General features: G+C 44.5%; 1 protein-coding gene and 1 long non-coding RNA gene across 2 annotated transcripts in view; one reads left to right on the plus strand and one right to left on the minus strand.

Annotated features, from left to right (window-relative positions):
* qars1 (glutaminyl-tRNA synthetase 1) overlaps nucleotides 1-2327 on the minus strand; it is a 78436-nt gene extending 76109 nt beyond the window's left edge. Inside the window, exons 1-2 of the mRNA XM_077224575.1 lie at nucleotides 2104-2327; nucleotides 1786-1936 (exon numbers count right to left, since the gene is read on the minus strand). Coding sequence (XP_077080690.1) covers nucleotides 1786-1936; nucleotides 2104-2298 — 346 coding nt within the window. The 5' untranslated portion in view covers nucleotides 2299-2327. The remainder of the gene's footprint in view (nucleotides 1-1785; nucleotides 1937-2103) is intronic.
* Nucleotides 2328-16839: 14512 nt separating this feature from the next.
* Nucleotides 16840-17544, plus strand: LOC143732965 (uncharacterized). The gene is made up of 3 exons (XR_013201225.1): nucleotides 16840-16899; nucleotides 17001-17056; nucleotides 17514-17544. It is a non-coding gene; the product is annotated as an uncharacterized LOC143732965 (long non-coding RNA).

Consider the following 17544-nt stretch of genomic DNA (forward strand, 5'->3'; position numbering starts at 1 on the left):
GATCGCGTCTTTGCTGATTCACACTGCGTGATAGTCACTCGCGTGAACGAGCACCGATTTGCCTGTGATTTCGGGCATTTGTCTGCGATTTCTCAAAACCTGTCGGCGAGCCAAAATCGGGGCTAAAATCGTGCAGTCTGAACTCGGCATCACTTATAATGACACCTACCGGCATGCGTCCGTGAAGCATAATGCAAAAATAAAGGTTTACAGTAACGAATGTGACTGTTAATGCGTTATTCGTAGTAACCCATTATAGATTTATTTTGATTTTTTCCTAGAATGGGCAGTTTGCGACTTTGCGGGAAAAACGACATACAATACCCTTGCACTGGTGACACAAAACATTCAGTGGAACCAGAGCGATATAGAGATAGAATTGCGACTACTGCATTCACTCAACGTTTTTTTACAGGTTTTTGTATGGCAGTGGAACATGCCACTCAAATACAGACGTGACAGAAATAACATGTTTGAAAAAAATATTACCGACTTCAATGCGTTTAATTGCAATTATAAATTTCAATAAATTAGGCTATTTATTTAGGATTTTATGTCACATTTAGTCAAAATAGCTGCTTATTCATCTGACAGTCACTACTGGAGGTGTCACAACATACGGCGACATGCAGTGGCGTCATGCCCATTCAAAGTGAATGCCCCCTCAGATTTTTCCTCCCTGATAATTTTTTTTGTCACAACTTTATTCCTATTATGCTCCATAAATACCAGAGCCTATAAAGAAACAAATGTATTCTCAGGGATGTGATTTTTCCGGATTAATTGGATTAAAATACATAAATTGGTTATGTCTAAACTGAAAGCAAACCTAGAAAATTTAGAGAAATCTGCTTGTCAAATGCGTTTATATTAGACGCGTCCAGGTCTTAAAGAGACAGTAGCCCTAATAATAAACATGCAGCCGCTTGTCCTTAAAGGGATAGTTCACCCAAAAATAAAAATTCTGTCATTATTTATTCACTGTAATGTTGTTCCAAACCTATATTAATTTATTTCTTGTGCTGAACACAAAAGAAGATATTTTGAAGAATGTGAGTAACCAGACAGTTGCTGGTCCCCATTGACTTCCATAGCGAAAAATATACTATGGAAATCACTGGGGTACATCAACTGTTTGGTTACCCACATTCTTCCAAATAACTTCAACAGAAGAAAGAAACTTATTCAGGTTTAAAACAAACTTGAGAGAGTAAATGATGACAATTAAAATTTTTGGGAGAACTATCTATTTAATGTTAATAAAACAACAAAATCGGTATATTTTCCTGCTTTTTTGTCCTTAGCCAATCACATTGCTGATTCTTCTGGATGTGTAATAAATCGGTCTGGGACTATTTGTGGTTGACCTGGAAATTTGAACTTGATCAAAAAGTTATGGATTTGATATTAGCTGGGAATTCAGAGCATTAACTTAAGTTGTGTCAGTGTAACGTTATCGATAGCTAGCCTAGTCTAACCTTCAGAAAACAATTGCCTCAGATTGTGGCACATGCCACTATCACATGCCAATGAAGACCGGATGTGTCACTAAGCATATCGACATGTGCCATTAGCTTCTGTGTGTCAAGTCTAGTGTTCTCCGCTATAGTTTCCTCTTTAAATTACCTTTTTGTACTCCACAAAACATTGGTGCTCATATCAGCAAATTCTTGATTATTAATCAATTATATTGATAGACATCAGTTACTTTAAGAAAACAAAACATTATAGACACTGAGAAACAAAAAATAAGAGAGTGGCAGAATAATAAAGACAATCAGGTACCTGACAACTGCAGTTCCGTGGTTATTTTTCGTGTAATGATGTATTCTGTGAAGAAAGAAAGTCGATGCGTGTCTTTAAGTCGTGTCACCATACTGTACAGCAGAGTGCCGGTAGTCTTATCAATGACAGCGGACCCAAGCAGTCCTTGAGCCTGAGAAACAAAAACACAACAGTATAACATCAGCAATATTACAAAACTTTTCCAAACACCCCTCGTAATGTAAGCTAACGAAATTGCCATGTAAGTTCTTGAGAGGCTAATGACTTTTACTGCGCACAACAGCAGTCATTCATTATGCGTATTCATTAATTATGTACCACTTCGATGGCCTTCTTGAGTGTTGATGAGAGCAATTCATTTTTCAGGGTTTCCTTAGCTTTTTGCTCACTAAGGCCAATTGACATGAAAATAGACACAGCGTCCGCCATTTCCCTTCTTGCACACACACGCCGGTTTGGTTTACACTTCCTCCAGTCCTGCAGAAGGCGTAGATTCAGATTTGTACGAACCATGATTTCTTCTTCTTCTCTTCTTCTTCTTCTTCTTTCCGTTTTATGGCCGCTCACTCCTTTGGAGTACCGCCACCTACTGTATACCTTGCGCACATGAGTAATGGATCTGATTTAAAAAATAAAAATAAAAAAAATAAAAAACTTTAACATCCCAGAGTATCAGAGCCCGAGCTTCAGCTGACGCTACGTGTTCAGCTCCTCAACCTCCAGGATGACTAGAGCTACTTGCTCTTCCTCCTCAGGCTCTAACCTGTGATATAGCCCTGTAAGCTCTAAAAATGTTATCACGTCCTTAAACCTCTGTCTATCACTCAAACCCTTTCCCAATAGGTCCATGATACTCACTGGCCTGTTCTTTATATTACTAAAAAGACCGCTATGCTGTTCTTCATATTTACTACACTTAAAAAACACGTTCTACTGTTTCAATAACACCACATTCATCACACATACCATTTCCATGGTCTTCCATAGCACGATTATTTTTTCCCTACTGATTTTACAATACTATAATACCATCTACCTGTACTGCTACTTTCCCATCTTTGTTGCCATATTCTTATTATTTCTCTATTATTGATCTAACTTCATTTCTTCCTAAAGGTATCTTAATATCTACCGTCTTTCCTTAACGCTTCTTTTGCTAATTTATCCGCTATTTCATTTCCTACTATCCCAATATGTGCCGGCACCCAACAAAAGCATACAATTATACACTCAAAAAAATAAATTTTGCCTCTTGTTAAATTTAATTAATTAAAATAAGCAAAAGTAACACAATTGTTTAATATTTTGTCACAACTTAATTTTATTGTGTTCAATCAATCTAATATATTTAAAACTGAAGTTTACTTAATTAATTTGTGTGAAAACTACATGAATTATTTTTGTTGACAACTAACTTGGCAGTGGATCTGTAGCTCCCAGCATGCTTTGCAAGGGACTGCATTAGGAGGGTAAATTTAGGGATAAAAATGTTATTTTATGTGTTTTTCAGTAAATGGAAAGATGTTGTTAGTTGATGTTAGTATTTAATGTTCAGTTATGTTAGAAACTTAGAGGACTTTATGTAATGTTTTTGAATTTTGTGGTTACCATTATGCAGAAGAGTGACGACTGTGTTTAGGATGTGGGAACTCAGTAAACATTCCATATGCATTAAACCTCACTTACATCCCTGCATAAGTCATATTTAATATTATTATGCAAAAAGTTGTTCTAATTAAATCGAATACTAGTCCCTAATATCATTAGAAGTAACTATAGGGCCAAACTAACTAAAATTATAATGTTGATGATTTTAGACAGGACAAAAATTAAATCTGGGTAACTTGACAAAATTCTAGCTAGTAGGAATGACACAATTAATTTAGTAGTCTTGACCAAATTAATTTAAGTTCATACAGCAAGATTACAACAAATCATTTCGAACAAATTAGATTGTGTTGGATAAATATAATTCAATTTCGTGGAAAACCTTTCCTTACTTTAATTAAGTTGGTTCAAAAGATTATTTTTTTGAGTGTACCCTCTATGTTCAGCCTATATAATAATGTATAAATTTCTATATATCAGGTCTTCTCTGTCAGTTTTTGTTGACAATATACTTTTAAGTGCTGATGCAGAATCTGAGCAAATTACTGTCGCCATCCTATTTGGCTTAGTCTGCTCTAACCACTGCAAACCTACTATTATAGCAGTTAGTTCTGTTGAATATACAGACATTTTGTCACTCAACCTTAAACTTATTTTTGTCTCAAATTTTGGAATATATACTCCTACTCCCACTTTTTGTTCGACTGGGTCTTTAGATCCGTCTGTATAGATCTGTATACAAGAATAAACATTTTCTCTCATAAAACCATTGATTTCATAGCTATTAGTATATCTTCCTTCTGCTTTCTCCCAATCCTCCAGCAGTCTTATTTCAACATTAGGTTCAGGAATATTCCACACTGATACCCCTTTTAATGGCATATTGGGACAAATAACTACATTTTCCAGACCACATTCCTTAACCCACTGTTTACACTTCCATCCAAAACTATTTCCATTATTCTTCTTATATTCCCAACAGTCATTTAAAATTGCTCGTGTGCAATGACTCTTATTACAACCCTGCAAATTAACACACATCATTGTAAGCTTTTCCCTTTTTAAATAGTGGCATCTCCCCCATTTCAACCCTGATGGCATCTAGAGGAGTTGATCTTATTGCTCCACAACAAATTCTAAGTGCCCTAGCCTGTAAGTTGTCCAACTTCTTTAGCTCTGATTTTGCTGCACCACCATACACTGCACACCCATAATCTAAACTAGACCGTATTAAGGCTTGATATACATGTAGTAGTGCGCTTTTCCTTGCTCCCCACTCATATTTGGCTATTGAAGTCATGCAATTTATTACTCTTTTGCACTTGTTCTCAATTTTCTAAATATATCTATTCCATGTTAATTTTCCAACAAATATTAGTCCAAGGTATTTAAATTCTGTCACTCTTTCTAATAATTGACCATATAATTTCAAAGTCAATTGTTCCATTTCCCTTTTCTTTGTAAAAACCATATATTGGGTCTTTAATACTGAAAACTTTAGTCCTCATTCCACTGACCACCTTTCGACTTCGTTTATTGTATTCCTTTGTATTCCTTAGAAGTTTCTACTTCTTTTCCACACTGCACCATCATCTGCATATAGTGCCTTCCCCATACTTGGTTTAACTCTTTCATAAATATCATTAATCATTATGTTAAATAAAATTGGACTGATTACACTTCCTTGAGGAGTCCCATTCAGAATATCATGCATTGTTGAAATTTTTTCCCCTATTCTAACCTGAAATGTATGCTTAAACAAGAAATCCAATATCCAGTTTTTCTCCCCCCTATTCCAATTTTATCTAGCTTAATTAATAGTCCCTCCCTCCATCAAATGTATTATGCCTTTTCAATATTGAAGAAAACAGCAACAAGAGATTCTTTCATTGTTAAAGCTTTTTTAACCTCACTTTCAAATAACAACAAAGCATCCATTGTAGATCTTTTCCTCCTAAACCCACTTTGAGCTGATGATAAAATCTCATTTTTCTCCAAAAAATAATATAATCTTCTTAATATCATTTTTTCCATCACCTTACATAATGTAGATGTAAGAGCAATTGGCCTATAACTACTTGATTTTGTTGCATCTTTACCTGGTTTTGGTACTGGTGTCACTACTGCATTTAACCATTCTTTGGGTAAGGTGCCTTCATTCCATATCTGGTTGTATACATCCAGTATTACTTTAATGGCTACGTCCGGTAAGTTTTTAAACATACTATAGCTTATCATGTCTCTCCCTGGTGTTGTATCCTTTGAATTACTAATAGCAATTTTTAACTCAAAGAGATTAAGATCATCATCCATGTTACTATCAACTTCTTGTTTTTTCATACAAACATTCTCATACATTTTATTTAACTCTTGTCTTCTTTTTAAAAACGCATCACTCAAGTTTTCAATACTATGGACTTTAGCAAATGTTTTGGCCAATATTTCTATCTTTTCTTAATCTGTTCTGGCCACCTTTCCATCTTCCTCATTTACAGGAACTTGTTTGAGCTTTAACACCATTCATTTTCCTTATAATTCTCCATACCACATGCATTCCAGTCTCTCTCCCAATTGTTACAGAACTCCTGCCATGCTTTTCTCTTTGCACTTTTAATTACCCTTCTTGCAGCTGCCCTTTTTTTCTGATAATCTATTACTGTATCTTGAGTTATTAACCTTTTTAAAACCCGGAATGCCTTATTCCGTTCTTTATTGCCACCGTGCATTCTTAAGACCACCATGGAACATTTTTCTTTCTTTTTCCATTGCCTCTTATTAATGGTATAGATAGGTTCGCTGCTAAAATAATTTCACTTACTACCTTTTTATATCTCTCCTCAATATTCCCTTCCATCTTTATATTTTTTACATTTTCTTCACACAACCCACAAAACTCCCATATTGCCTGTTTAAATCCCCACCTTGCACACTGGTTAAAACTTTGCTTTTATACTGCACTCTGAATCTCACAGACTATTGGCCAGTGATCACTGCCCAAATTATCCTCTTGTACGCTCTAAGTGCACTTACCTGCTAATGCAGCTGATGTTACTGTGAGATCTAAACATGACAAGCCGCCTTTAACTATATCCATTCTTGTTGATTTCCCATCATTCAAACATACTAATGAGTGTCCTTCTATAAATTCTTCTACAACTAACCCGTTATTGTCTGTACTCTTGCTACCCCATAGACCATTATGTGCATTAAAATCCCTACATGTAATAACTTTACCCTGTGACTCACCCATCAAATCTTCTAGAATACTATTATTTATTTTTTTGCATGGGTTATAAAAGTTTGAAATTCTAATTCCTTCATACCTCCCCATTACTTCTATACTTACACATTCTACATTATTACTTGTGTTTATTCTCTTATATATTATATCTTCTTTAATAAATGTCGCACACCCACCTCCTCTTCCAGTTACTCTGTCTTTCCTCTCTACTACATATCCATTGATCTTAAAGTCCAAAGATTTGTTTAACCATGTCTCTTGAATGCATATGATGTCTGGTGCCTTTTCCATTTCTGATATATGTTTTTTAAATTCTTGACCATTTGCTATTAAACTCCTAGCATTCCAATTTAGTAGTAGGAAAGACATCATACAGCTAAGGATTATTACTCTGAGTCATATCCATGGCAGCAGTTCCTTCCTCCGCTTTCAAAATCCCATGCACCTCCTCTGCTGAAACTTCTGTTAACTTGAGAAATTTATTAGCACATCCTACGATAATCCTTAATTTGTCAGATCGCTTTTCCACTTGTGAAGTAGGCCCTACCATTCACCACCGCAAAAATGAATGCAACAAAGTCAATTTTGTTTACTGTGATAAATACTCTCTGAGAATAGGATTCCATCCTATTAGTTACCTTCGGTTCAGCTTTACTTTTGTCTTTTACCTTACGCATAGCTTCTGCATATGTTACATTTTGCAAAGTTTTTATTTTTTGAACTTCGCGGGCTTCTTGTTGTACAGATGCGTATGCTGCGCTATGTCCACCGCCACAGTTACAGCATTTAATCACTATGCCCTCCTCACACTTGCCATATTCATGTTCCCCCCCCACACTTTACACACCGCATTCTCCCTTTACAAAAATTTGCAGTAGGCTATGTCCCATCCGTTGGCACTTGAAGCATCTCAAAGGTGGAGGTATAAACTCTCGCACCAAGAAGCTTACAAATCCTAGCTTCACTCTTGTGGGCAAATTACTCCCTTCAAACAGAATCATCACGCTCATACTCTCACATTTTTTGTTGTCTTTCCACATCTGCAGTCTTCTAGTAGAGATAACTGTGCCTCCACTTAGATATGCTTTAATATCATCCATACTTACATTAAGAGGTACTCCTGAGATAACCCCTCTGATTCCATTACCTATTTCTGTGCATGAGATCTTTCCTCCTGCCAGTGTTTTCATTTTCAGAATTTTTTGTTTTTGCTTTCATCCTTACATTTAATCATTATTCTTCCATTGTTTAGACAAGCTACAGCTTTCACCACTCCTATCTCTTTCTAAATTGCTTTTGATTATTTAACAGGATGAGTCTGACTGCTTAGCAAAAGTAATTAGGACCTTGATTTCTCTTTCCTCTTCTTTATCAGCTTCACTTCTCGTTTGTTTTATTTTATTAAGTGTTCGTTCACAATCAGATCCATCACCCATGCTCATTTTCTTCCTTTTATTATACCGTACTTCCTGATAATCCATTTCTTGTTCATTGTCGTCATCCGATGTTTCTCCCCACACTTTCCTCCCTTCCGCCGCCATTTTTCGGGGGCCGAACCATGATTTCTCCAATCAGATTTGCTTTCACGAATCCTTCCACCAATCGTTGGAGCGCCTCTGGGCTGCGTTCCAGTCCAATTTTAGACACGCACTTTTGCGAACTTCCCTAAGCACTTCCACTCGGGGGAATCCCTGCCGCCATTTTGAAGTGCTTTCCACTTCGTGAAGTGGGCGAGGGAAGTTTATATGGACAGACTCTCCTTCCCTCGATTTTGACCAGCGAGTCTACTTCATATATAAGACTTGTTTGAGATGCGCCGTGCCCCCCCTGCTGAAAAATCCAGCTAAACCCAGCCTAGGCTGGTTGGCTGGTTTTAGCTGGTTTAAGCTGGAAGTAGCTGGTTTTAGTTGGTCTCCCAGCCTGGCTTAGCTGGTCAAGCTGGTCTCCCAGCCTGGCTTAGCTGGTCAAGCTGGTCTCCCAGCCTGGTCAAGTTGGTGGTCAGCTGGTCTCCCAGCCTGACTTAGCTGGTCAAGCTGGTCTCCCAGCCTGGTAAAGTTGGTGGTCAGCTGGTCAAGCTGGTCTCCCAGCCTGATTTAGCTGGTCTCCCAGCCTGGCTTAGCTGGTCTCCCAGCCTGGCTTAGATGGTCTCCCAGCCTGGCTTAGATGGTCAAGCTGGTCTCCCAGCCTGGTCAAGTTGGTGGTCAGCTGGTTTCAGCTGGCCTCCCAGCCTGGCCAAACTGATGAACATCTCACCTAATTACAAATTAATCAGATTTCATAGTCCATATACAGATAAGGTTTTAGCATCATAGTTAGGCTGGCTAGATGGTACAGCCTAAATTATTATAGTTGTTAATACAACGGTATATATGAACAGTATTAAACAAAATTATATTAAAATTACAAGTGAAACAATGTCTCTATACAATGACCAATTTAATGTCATATGTAATCGCAAAACTAGATAAGCTGTACAATATCTTAAGACACCAAACACATGATACTGTCATGATTCTGCCATCAGGTCTGTGAGTTCTAGTATTTTGGCAGGATCATGACAGACCCATTTTCTGTGTGCAAGCACATGGCCTTGTGTTTTGGTCATGTGCTTGTGTTGTCTCGTCTCGTTACCCCGCCCCCTTGTTATCCTGATTCTGTCATTAGTGTTTCACCCGTGTCACCTGTTATGTTTGATTAGTCTTCCTATTTAATCCCCTTGTGTTTGCTGTCTTGTGTCGGTTCATTGTTATACGTTGATTGTGAGTACCCTGTGTACATCTAGTCATTGTTAGCATCTCTTGAAGTCTTGTTTGTTTTCTTGTTCATTTGTTTCCCAGTTTAGTCTAGTCAGTCTGGTATTCTGTGTTCCATCTGTTTTGCCCCCTCGTGGGTTTTGTTTTCGTCATTAAACCGTGTCTTATTTTATACTGTCTGCGTTTGGGTTTATCTCCACATCTCACCGTGACAGAATGAACCGACCCATTCTGAACCCAGCGGACAGTATGTCATCCCCACTAAAACAACAATCAGCTGACCAGGAACTATGGTGGCAGTCAGCTATCAACGACAGCAAGTTGGGCAAGCTTCCTTTCCCTCCCCAGGGAGAGAGGTCCCTGAGAGGATATGCTCAGGCCTTGGAGGCAAAGAGAAATTTTTTACAAGAGAGCCTGGTTAACCGTTACCTCATCGAGGGTCTCAAAGTTCCTCCACCTCTGGCGGAACGGGAGAGGCTGGCCCACCGCCCGTTCCGGGACATGGTGGACTGCTTGGTTCGTCGGGAGTCACAGGGTCCCATGGTGTCGTCACCTCCTGCCTGTCTGCTGGTGATCCCGGAGGATCTGAGGTTAGGCTTCGTGAGGCTTGGAGAACAGACTCGTCCCAGTTCGACTCCCGAGGCATCATCGGCTCCACGAATCAGGAGGAAGAAGAGGAGGAGACCTGCGTCTGCCCAGCCAGAGCCAGTTCACGTCCCGTCTGTCCAGCTAGAGACTGTTCACGCCCCGTCTGTCCAGCTAGAGACTGTTCACGCCCCGTCTGCCTTCCTGAGCTGGGACTATCTGGAGCGTCTGGCTCGGATCTTAGAGAGGCCGGTGTTCGGTGTTTCGGAGCTGAACCCAGTGCCCGTTCCAGAGCCCGCTACGGCAAGCGCTGTTCCAGAGCCCGCTACGGCAAGCGCTGTTCCAGAGCCCGCTACGGCAAGCGCTGTTCCAGAGCCCGCTACGGCAAGCGCTGTTCCAGAGCCCGCTACGGCAAGCGCTGTTCCAGAGCCCGCTACGGCAAGCGCTGTTCCAGAGCCCGCTACGGCAAGCGCTGTTCCAGAGCCCGCTACGGCAAGCGCTGTTCCAGAGCCCGCTACGGCAAGCGCTGTTCCAGAGCCCGCTACGGCAAGCGCTGTTCCAGAGCCCGCTACGGCAAGCGCAGTTCCAGAGCCCGCTACGGCAAGCGCAGTTCCAGAGCCCGCTACGGCAAGCGCAGTTCCAGAGCCCGCTACGGCAAGCGCTGTTCCAGAGCCCGCTACGGCAAGCGCTGTTCCAGAGCCCGCTACGGCAAGCGCTGTTCCAGAGCCCGCTACGGCAAGCGCTGTTCCAGAGCCCGCTACGGCAAGCGCTGTTCCAGAGCCCGCTACGGCAAGCGCTGTTCCAGAGCCCGCTACGGCAAGCGCTGTTCCAGAGCCCGCTACGGCAAGCGCTGTTCCAGAGCCCGCTACGGCAAGCGCTGTTCCAGAGCCCGCTACGGCAAGCGCTGTTCCAGAGCCCGCTACGGCAAGCGCTGTTCCAGAGCCCGCTACGGCAAGCGCTGTTCCAGAGCCCGCTACGGCAAGCGCTGTTCCAGAGCCCGCTACGGCAAGCGCTGTTCCAGAGCCCGCTACGGCAAGCGCTGTTCCAGAGCCCGCTACGGCAAGCGCTGTTCCAGAGCCCGCTACGGCAAGCGCTGTTCCAGAGCCCGCTACGGCAAGCGCTGTTCCAGAGCCCGCTACGGCAAGCGCTGTTCCAGAGCCCGCTACGGCAAGCGCTGTTCCAGAGCCCGCTACGGCAAGCGCTGTTCCAGAGCCCGCTACGGCAAGCGCTGTTCCAGAGCCCGCTACGGCAAGCGCAGTTCCAGAGCCCGCTACGGCAAGCGCAGTTCCAGAGCCCGCTACGGCAAGCGCAGTTCCAGAGCCCGCTACGGCAAGCGCAGTTCCAGAGCCCGCTACGGCAAGCGCAGTTCCAGAGCCCGCTACGGCAAGCGCAGTTCCAGAGCCCGCTACGGCAAGCGCTGTTCCAGAGCCCGCTACGGCAAGCGCTGTTCCAGAGCCCGCTACGGCAAGCGCTGTTCCAGAGCCCGCTACGGCAAGCGCTGTTCCAGAGCCCGCTACGGCAAGCGCTGTTCCAGAGCCCGCTACGGCAAGCGCTGTTCCAGAGCCCGCTACGGCAAGCGCTGTTCCAGAGCCCGCTACGGCAAGCGCTGTTCCAGAGCCCGCTACGGCAAGCGCTGTTCCAGAGCCCGCTACGGCAAGCGCTGTTCCAGAGCCCGCTACGGCAAGCGCTGTTCCAGAGCCCGCTACGGCAAGCGCTGTTCCAGAGCCCGCTACGGCAAGCGCTGTTCCAGAGCCCGCTACGGCAAGCGCTGTTCCAGAGCCCGCTACGGCAAGCGCTGTTCCAGAGCCCGCTACGGCAAGCGCTGTTCCAGAGCCCGCTACGGCAAGCGCTGTTCCAGAGCCCGCTACGGCAAGCGCTGTTCCAGAGCCCGCTACGGCAAGCGCTGTTCCAGAGCCCGCTACGGCAAGCGCTGTTCCAGAGCCCGCTACGGCAAGCGCTGTTCCAGAGCCCGCTACGGCAAGCGCTGTTCCAGAGCCCGCTACGGCAAGCGCTGTTCCAGAGCCCGCTACGGCAAGCGCTGTTCCAGAGCCCGCTACGGCAAGCGCTGTTCCAGAGCCCGCTACGGCAAGCGCTGTTCCAGAGCCCGCTACGGCAAGCGCTGTTCCAGAGCCCGCTACGGCAAGCGCTGTTCCAGAGCCCGCTACGGCAAGCGCTGTTCCAGAGCCCGCTACGGCAAGCGCTGTTCCAGAGCCCGCTACGGCAAGCGCTGTTCCAGAGCCCGCTACGGCAAGCGCTGTTCCAGAGCCCGCTACGGCAAGCGCTGTTCCAGAGCCCGCTACGGCAAGCGCTGTTCCAGAGCCCGCTACGGCAAGCGCTGTTCCAGAGCCCGCTACGGCAAGCGCTGTTCCAGAGCCCGCTACGGCAAGCGCTGTTCCAGAGCCCGCTACGGCAAGCGCTGTTCCAGAGCCCGCTACGGCAAGCGCTGTTCCAGAGCCCGCTACGGCAAGCGCTGTTCCAGAGCCCGCTACGGCAAGCGCTGTTCCAGAGCCCGCTACGGCAAGCGCTGTTCCAGAGCCCGCTACGGCAAGCGCTGTTCCAGAGCCCGCTACGGCAAGCGCTGTTCCAGAGCCCGCTACGGCAAGCGCTGTTCCAGAGCCCGCTACGGCAAGCGCTGTTCCAGAGCCCGCTACGGCAAGCGCTGTTCCAGAGCCCGCTACGGCAAGCGCTGTTCCAGAGCCCGCTACGGCAAGCGCTGTTCCAGAGCCCGCTACGGCAAGCGCTGTTCCAGAGCCCGCTACGGCAAGCGCTGTTCCAGAGCCCGCTACGGCAAGCGCTGTTCCAGAGCCCGCTACGGCAAGCGCTGTTCCAGAGCCCGCTACGGCAAGCGCTGTTCCAGAGCCCGCTACGGCAAGCGCTGTTCCAGAGCCCGCTACGGCAAGCGCTGTTCCAGAGCCCGCTACGGCAAGCGCTGTTCCAGAGCCCGCTACGGCAAGCGCTGTTCCAGAGCCCGCTACGGCAAGCGCTGTTCCAGAGCCCGCTACGGCAAGCGCTGTTCCAGAGCCCGCTACGGCAAGCGCTGTTCCAGAGCCCGCTACGGCAAGCGCTGTTCCAGAGCCCGCTACGGCAAGCGCTGTTCCAGAGCCCGCTACGGCAAGCGCTGTTCCAGAGCCCGCTACGGCAAGCGCTGTTCCAGAGCCCGCTACGGCAAGCGCTGTTCCAGAGCCCGCTACGGCAAGCGCTGTTCCAGAGCCCGCTACGGCAAGCGCTGTTCCAGAGCCCGCTACGGCAAGCGCTGTTCCAGAGCCCGCTACGGCAAGCGCTGTTCCAGAGCCCGCTACGGCAAGCGCTGTTCCAGAGCCCGCTACGGCAAGCGCTGTTCCAGAGCCCGCTACGGCAAGCGCTGTTCCAGAGCCCGCTACGGCAAGCGCTGTTCCAGAGCCCGCTACGGCAAGCGCTGTTCCAGAGCCCGCTACGGCAAGCGCTGTTCCAGAGCCCGCTACGGCAAGCGCTGTTCCAGAGCCCGCTACGGCAAGCGCTGTTCCAGAGCCCGCTACGGCAAGCGCTGTTCCAGAGCCCGCTACGGCAAGCGCTGTTCCAGAGCCCGCTACGGCAAGCGCTGTTCCAGAGCCCGCTACGGCAAGCGCTGTTCCAGAGCCCGCTACGGCAAGCGCTGTTCCAGAGCCCGCTACGGCAAGCGCTGTTCCAGAGCCCGCTACGGCAAGCGCTGTTCCAGAGCCCGGTCGCCGTGAGCGCGGCACCCAGTCCTGTCCCATTACCAACCATGTTCCCCGTCAGAAGTCCCCGGACTGTCTCCTCGTGTGTCTCTGTCTCTACTGCCCCCGGACTCCCGTTTGTTTCCCCCGTCATGGTTCAACCTAGGACTGTTTCTCCGTCTACTCACACCACTCCACCCAAGTCCGTTCGGGTCCCCCGTCCTAAGCCCACACCCTATAGTTCCAAGATCACCGTCCCGCCCACCCACCCTGGATTCTCGCTCAAAGACTCTGTTGTCCCTCCGCCTCCCCTTCCTTGTTTATTTTTTCTGAGGTTTCACCCCAACCCGGTCATTGTTCACGCTTGTATGCCCCTGTTATTATTTGTCATGTTTTGTTGGGTCTGGTCTATGTCTCTGTCAGTCTTGTCCCGCGTTTAATGTCTCCTTGGGGAGCGTCTGGTAGCCGCTCTTTAAGGAGGGGGTACTGTCATGATTCTGCCATCAGGTCTGTGAGTTCTAGTATTTTGGCAGGATCATGACAGACCCATGTTCTGTGTGCAAGCACATGGCCTTGTGTTTTGGTCATGTGCTTGTGTTATCTCGTTACCCCGCCCCCTTGTTATCCTGATTCTGTCATTAGTGTTTCACCCGTGTCACCTGTTATGTTTGATTAGTCTTCCTATTTAATCCCCTTGTGTTTGCTGTCTTGTGTCGGTTCATTGTTATACGTTGATCGTGATTAACCTGTGTACATCTAGTCATTGTTAGCATCTCTTGAAGTCTTGTTTGTTTTCTTGTTCATTTGTTTCCCAGTTTAGTCTAGTCAGTCTGGTATTCTGTGTTCCATCTGTTTTGCCCCCTCGTGGGTTTTGTTTTCCTGTTTTTGTCATTAAACCGTGTCTTTTTTTATACTGTCTGCGTTTGGGTTTATCTCCACATCTCACCGTGACAGATACACATAATCTGATACAGGTTTATTTTACATTAAGTTCCATTCACAAATTCCACAAACATAAAACTGATTGTGTCATTGAAGACTGAAGTTAGGGCAGAACAACTGACAGTTAGACAGAAACACAGCAACTCTACACCAAAACATCTGCACTGTGGCACACATACATTTACATTCCCCCCACACCCTAGACACCCCCTCTTCCTCATAGACACCCCCTCACCCAAAACTTGTGTGTCTCCTTAAAGGAGAACTCCGGGCAATTTTTAAGTTAATCTTGATCGTTAGACCTTTGTGAGTACTGACTATAGAAAAAAAAACGAACCGGATTGGTGCTTGCTACTCGGAGCTGCGACCGCGAATGCCCAGAGCTCCCACCCAGCTAAAACGGCAGCTATGGGGGCATGGACATAAAGAGCGTTTTTGAGCCTCTTAACAGACACAAAATGCAATTAAAATGTCTGTCCAACATGAACAGGGACCCTACATATGAACAAGATACGTTTAGCAACTTAGCCATTGTTTCAACTCACCTAAATAGTCTTTTAGACGGCAAGCTGTAGTCTCGTGCTGCAGTCCCATGCTGTAGCCGGAAAAGGTAAACAATGTCCAGGTGGGAGGAGCGTTGATCATGTGCGACTAGTTAAGATCAGAGTTGCTTACAAGTGAAGAAGAAATGGTTCGTGTTTGTGCCTTTCCGAATTGTGGCAACAGAATGCGAAAATATAAGAGCTTAAATTTTCATCGTCTACCTTTTCATGACCTCGAGATTCTGCAGTTGTGGCTAGTTGTACTTCAACTTGATGTGCTAACTCCCGTAGAGTACTACGTGCTAAAGATTACCGCATATGCTGCGAACACTTTGACAAGGATGACTACACACACTCAACACAGCGGGGCCGTTTGAAGAAAAGTGCCATTCCATGTAAGAAAACGGGTGCAACCACTGTGGAGGTAATGTCAACTTTATTTATCCTTCCATTTGGGCACAGACGGCATAAGGAGAGATGTGCATGAATGTTTTTGTAGTCTTATTTACAAAGCTTTAATTATTTCACTAGCTTCTTCGACTTGAATTGTAATTGTATTCGCTGCAAATGCGGTAATCTTTAGCGCGTAGTACTTCTACAGGACTTTGCACATCAAGTTGAAGTACAACTAGCCACAACTGCAGAATCTCGAGGTCATGAAAAGGAAGACAATGAAAATTTAAGCTCTTATATTTTCGCATTCTGTTGCCACAATTCGGAAAGGCACAAACACGAACCATTTCTTCTTCACTTGTAAGCAACTCTGATCTTAAATCGTCGCACATGATCAACGCTCCTCCCACCTGGACATTGTTTACCTTTTCCGGCTACAGCACGGGACTGCAGCACGAGACTACAGCTTGCCGTCTAAAAGACTATTTAGGTGAGTTGAAACAATGGCTAAGTTGCTAAACGTATCTTGTTTACATGTAGGGTCCCTGTTCATGTTGGACAGACATTTTAATTGCATTTTGTGTCTGTTAAGAGGCTCAAAAACGCTCTTTATGTCCATGCCCCCATAGCTGCCGTTTTAGCTGAGGGGGAGCTCTGGGCATTCGCGGTCGCAGCTCCGAGTAGCAAGCACCAATCCGGTTCGTTTTTTTTTCTATAGTCAGTACTCACAAAGGTCCAACGATCAAGATTAACTTAAAAATTGCCCAGAGTTCTCCTTTAATACTTTCCACCTTTAAAAAAAAAAAAAAAAATCACTTTAATTTGTTACAATGTGATTTTCTTTATGTATGTCTGAAAAGTAGTTTGAGACATAAATTACACTATGAATGCATATATATATATATATATATATATATATATATATATATATATATATATATATATATATATATAATACAAATAAAATCAAAAGCAAAGTGATGGTATAAAAAATATTGCAAGCACGTTTACAAATAAAATAAAGAGGTTGTGTTAAATTCTTAAACTAAGTGCCACTTTGTCCCACTATCACCTGCTGCAGGGGTGGCATTTTGCACGTTAATGGGCCATAGAACTATACACAATGAGTTTTAAATTCATGATTTAATATTAATGATATTTTAAATTATGTTATATGTTTTAATTCTAGATGTTTATTTATATGCTGCCTGCCTTTGAAGTACTTTGAAGTACTGCGTGCCTTTACGCGTGCGCGAAAACATTCGAGTCGAATTTAAAGACTGCAGCGCGCGCGAGAGCAGATGGAAACGAGGAAAGGTCATCAACTGAAAAACAGCAAAACTCCTGTCTCTCGCTGTTGTTTTCACTGCTTTTAGGTAAGTTTAGTCAAAAAAATCACACAAATAATACATACAAACGTTCCGGACACCTTTCTTAAGTGTAACTGATACGCTTCTGTTGAATATTTACTTTATAGAAATGGTTTTGTGTCTTCGAAAAAGTCCGTTAGCATCTCAACCGTTTTCAGAAGAGGTAAGTTAAGGCAAACTCTACAGACTTAGCTCTTGTTTACGTATATAAGTTTGGGGTTTTAACCACATCTTTGTGTAGATAACAGTTTTTGATAGTTTTGTTTTGCTGGTAATTTGTTAATGGGTGATTGGAAGTAAGCTAATTTATTTAGCTAATAGAATGCACTGTGCTGTTAATCAGTGACGTCACTTACAAATATTGATTAAAAAATGTGATTTCAGGAGCGACAGAAAAAAAAAACTACTATAAGGGTGAATTGTTGTTTAATCATCATCATAATAATTTCATATGCATTTGTTTCACAATATCTATTATCTTAAGATTTTATATATATATTCTTTCTCTTTTCTGCATTTCACCTCTGCCTAGCTTGGTTCCTTGTAATAAACCCTATGTTCTATTGCAAATCCTATTTAACATTGTTTGCTCTGTGACAAATTGCATGTTATGTTCCTAGATCATCATGTTGATGGCCTGCTGCACCCCCT

The sequence above is a fragment of the Siphateles boraxobius genome, unplaced genomic scaffold, assembly GCF_051911475.1.
Source record: "Siphateles boraxobius isolate OS27281-9 unplaced genomic scaffold, OSU_SipBor_1 9, whole genome shotgun sequence".
Classification (NCBI taxonomy): Eukaryota; Metazoa; Chordata; class Actinopteri; order Cypriniformes; family Leuciscidae; genus Siphateles; species Siphateles boraxobius.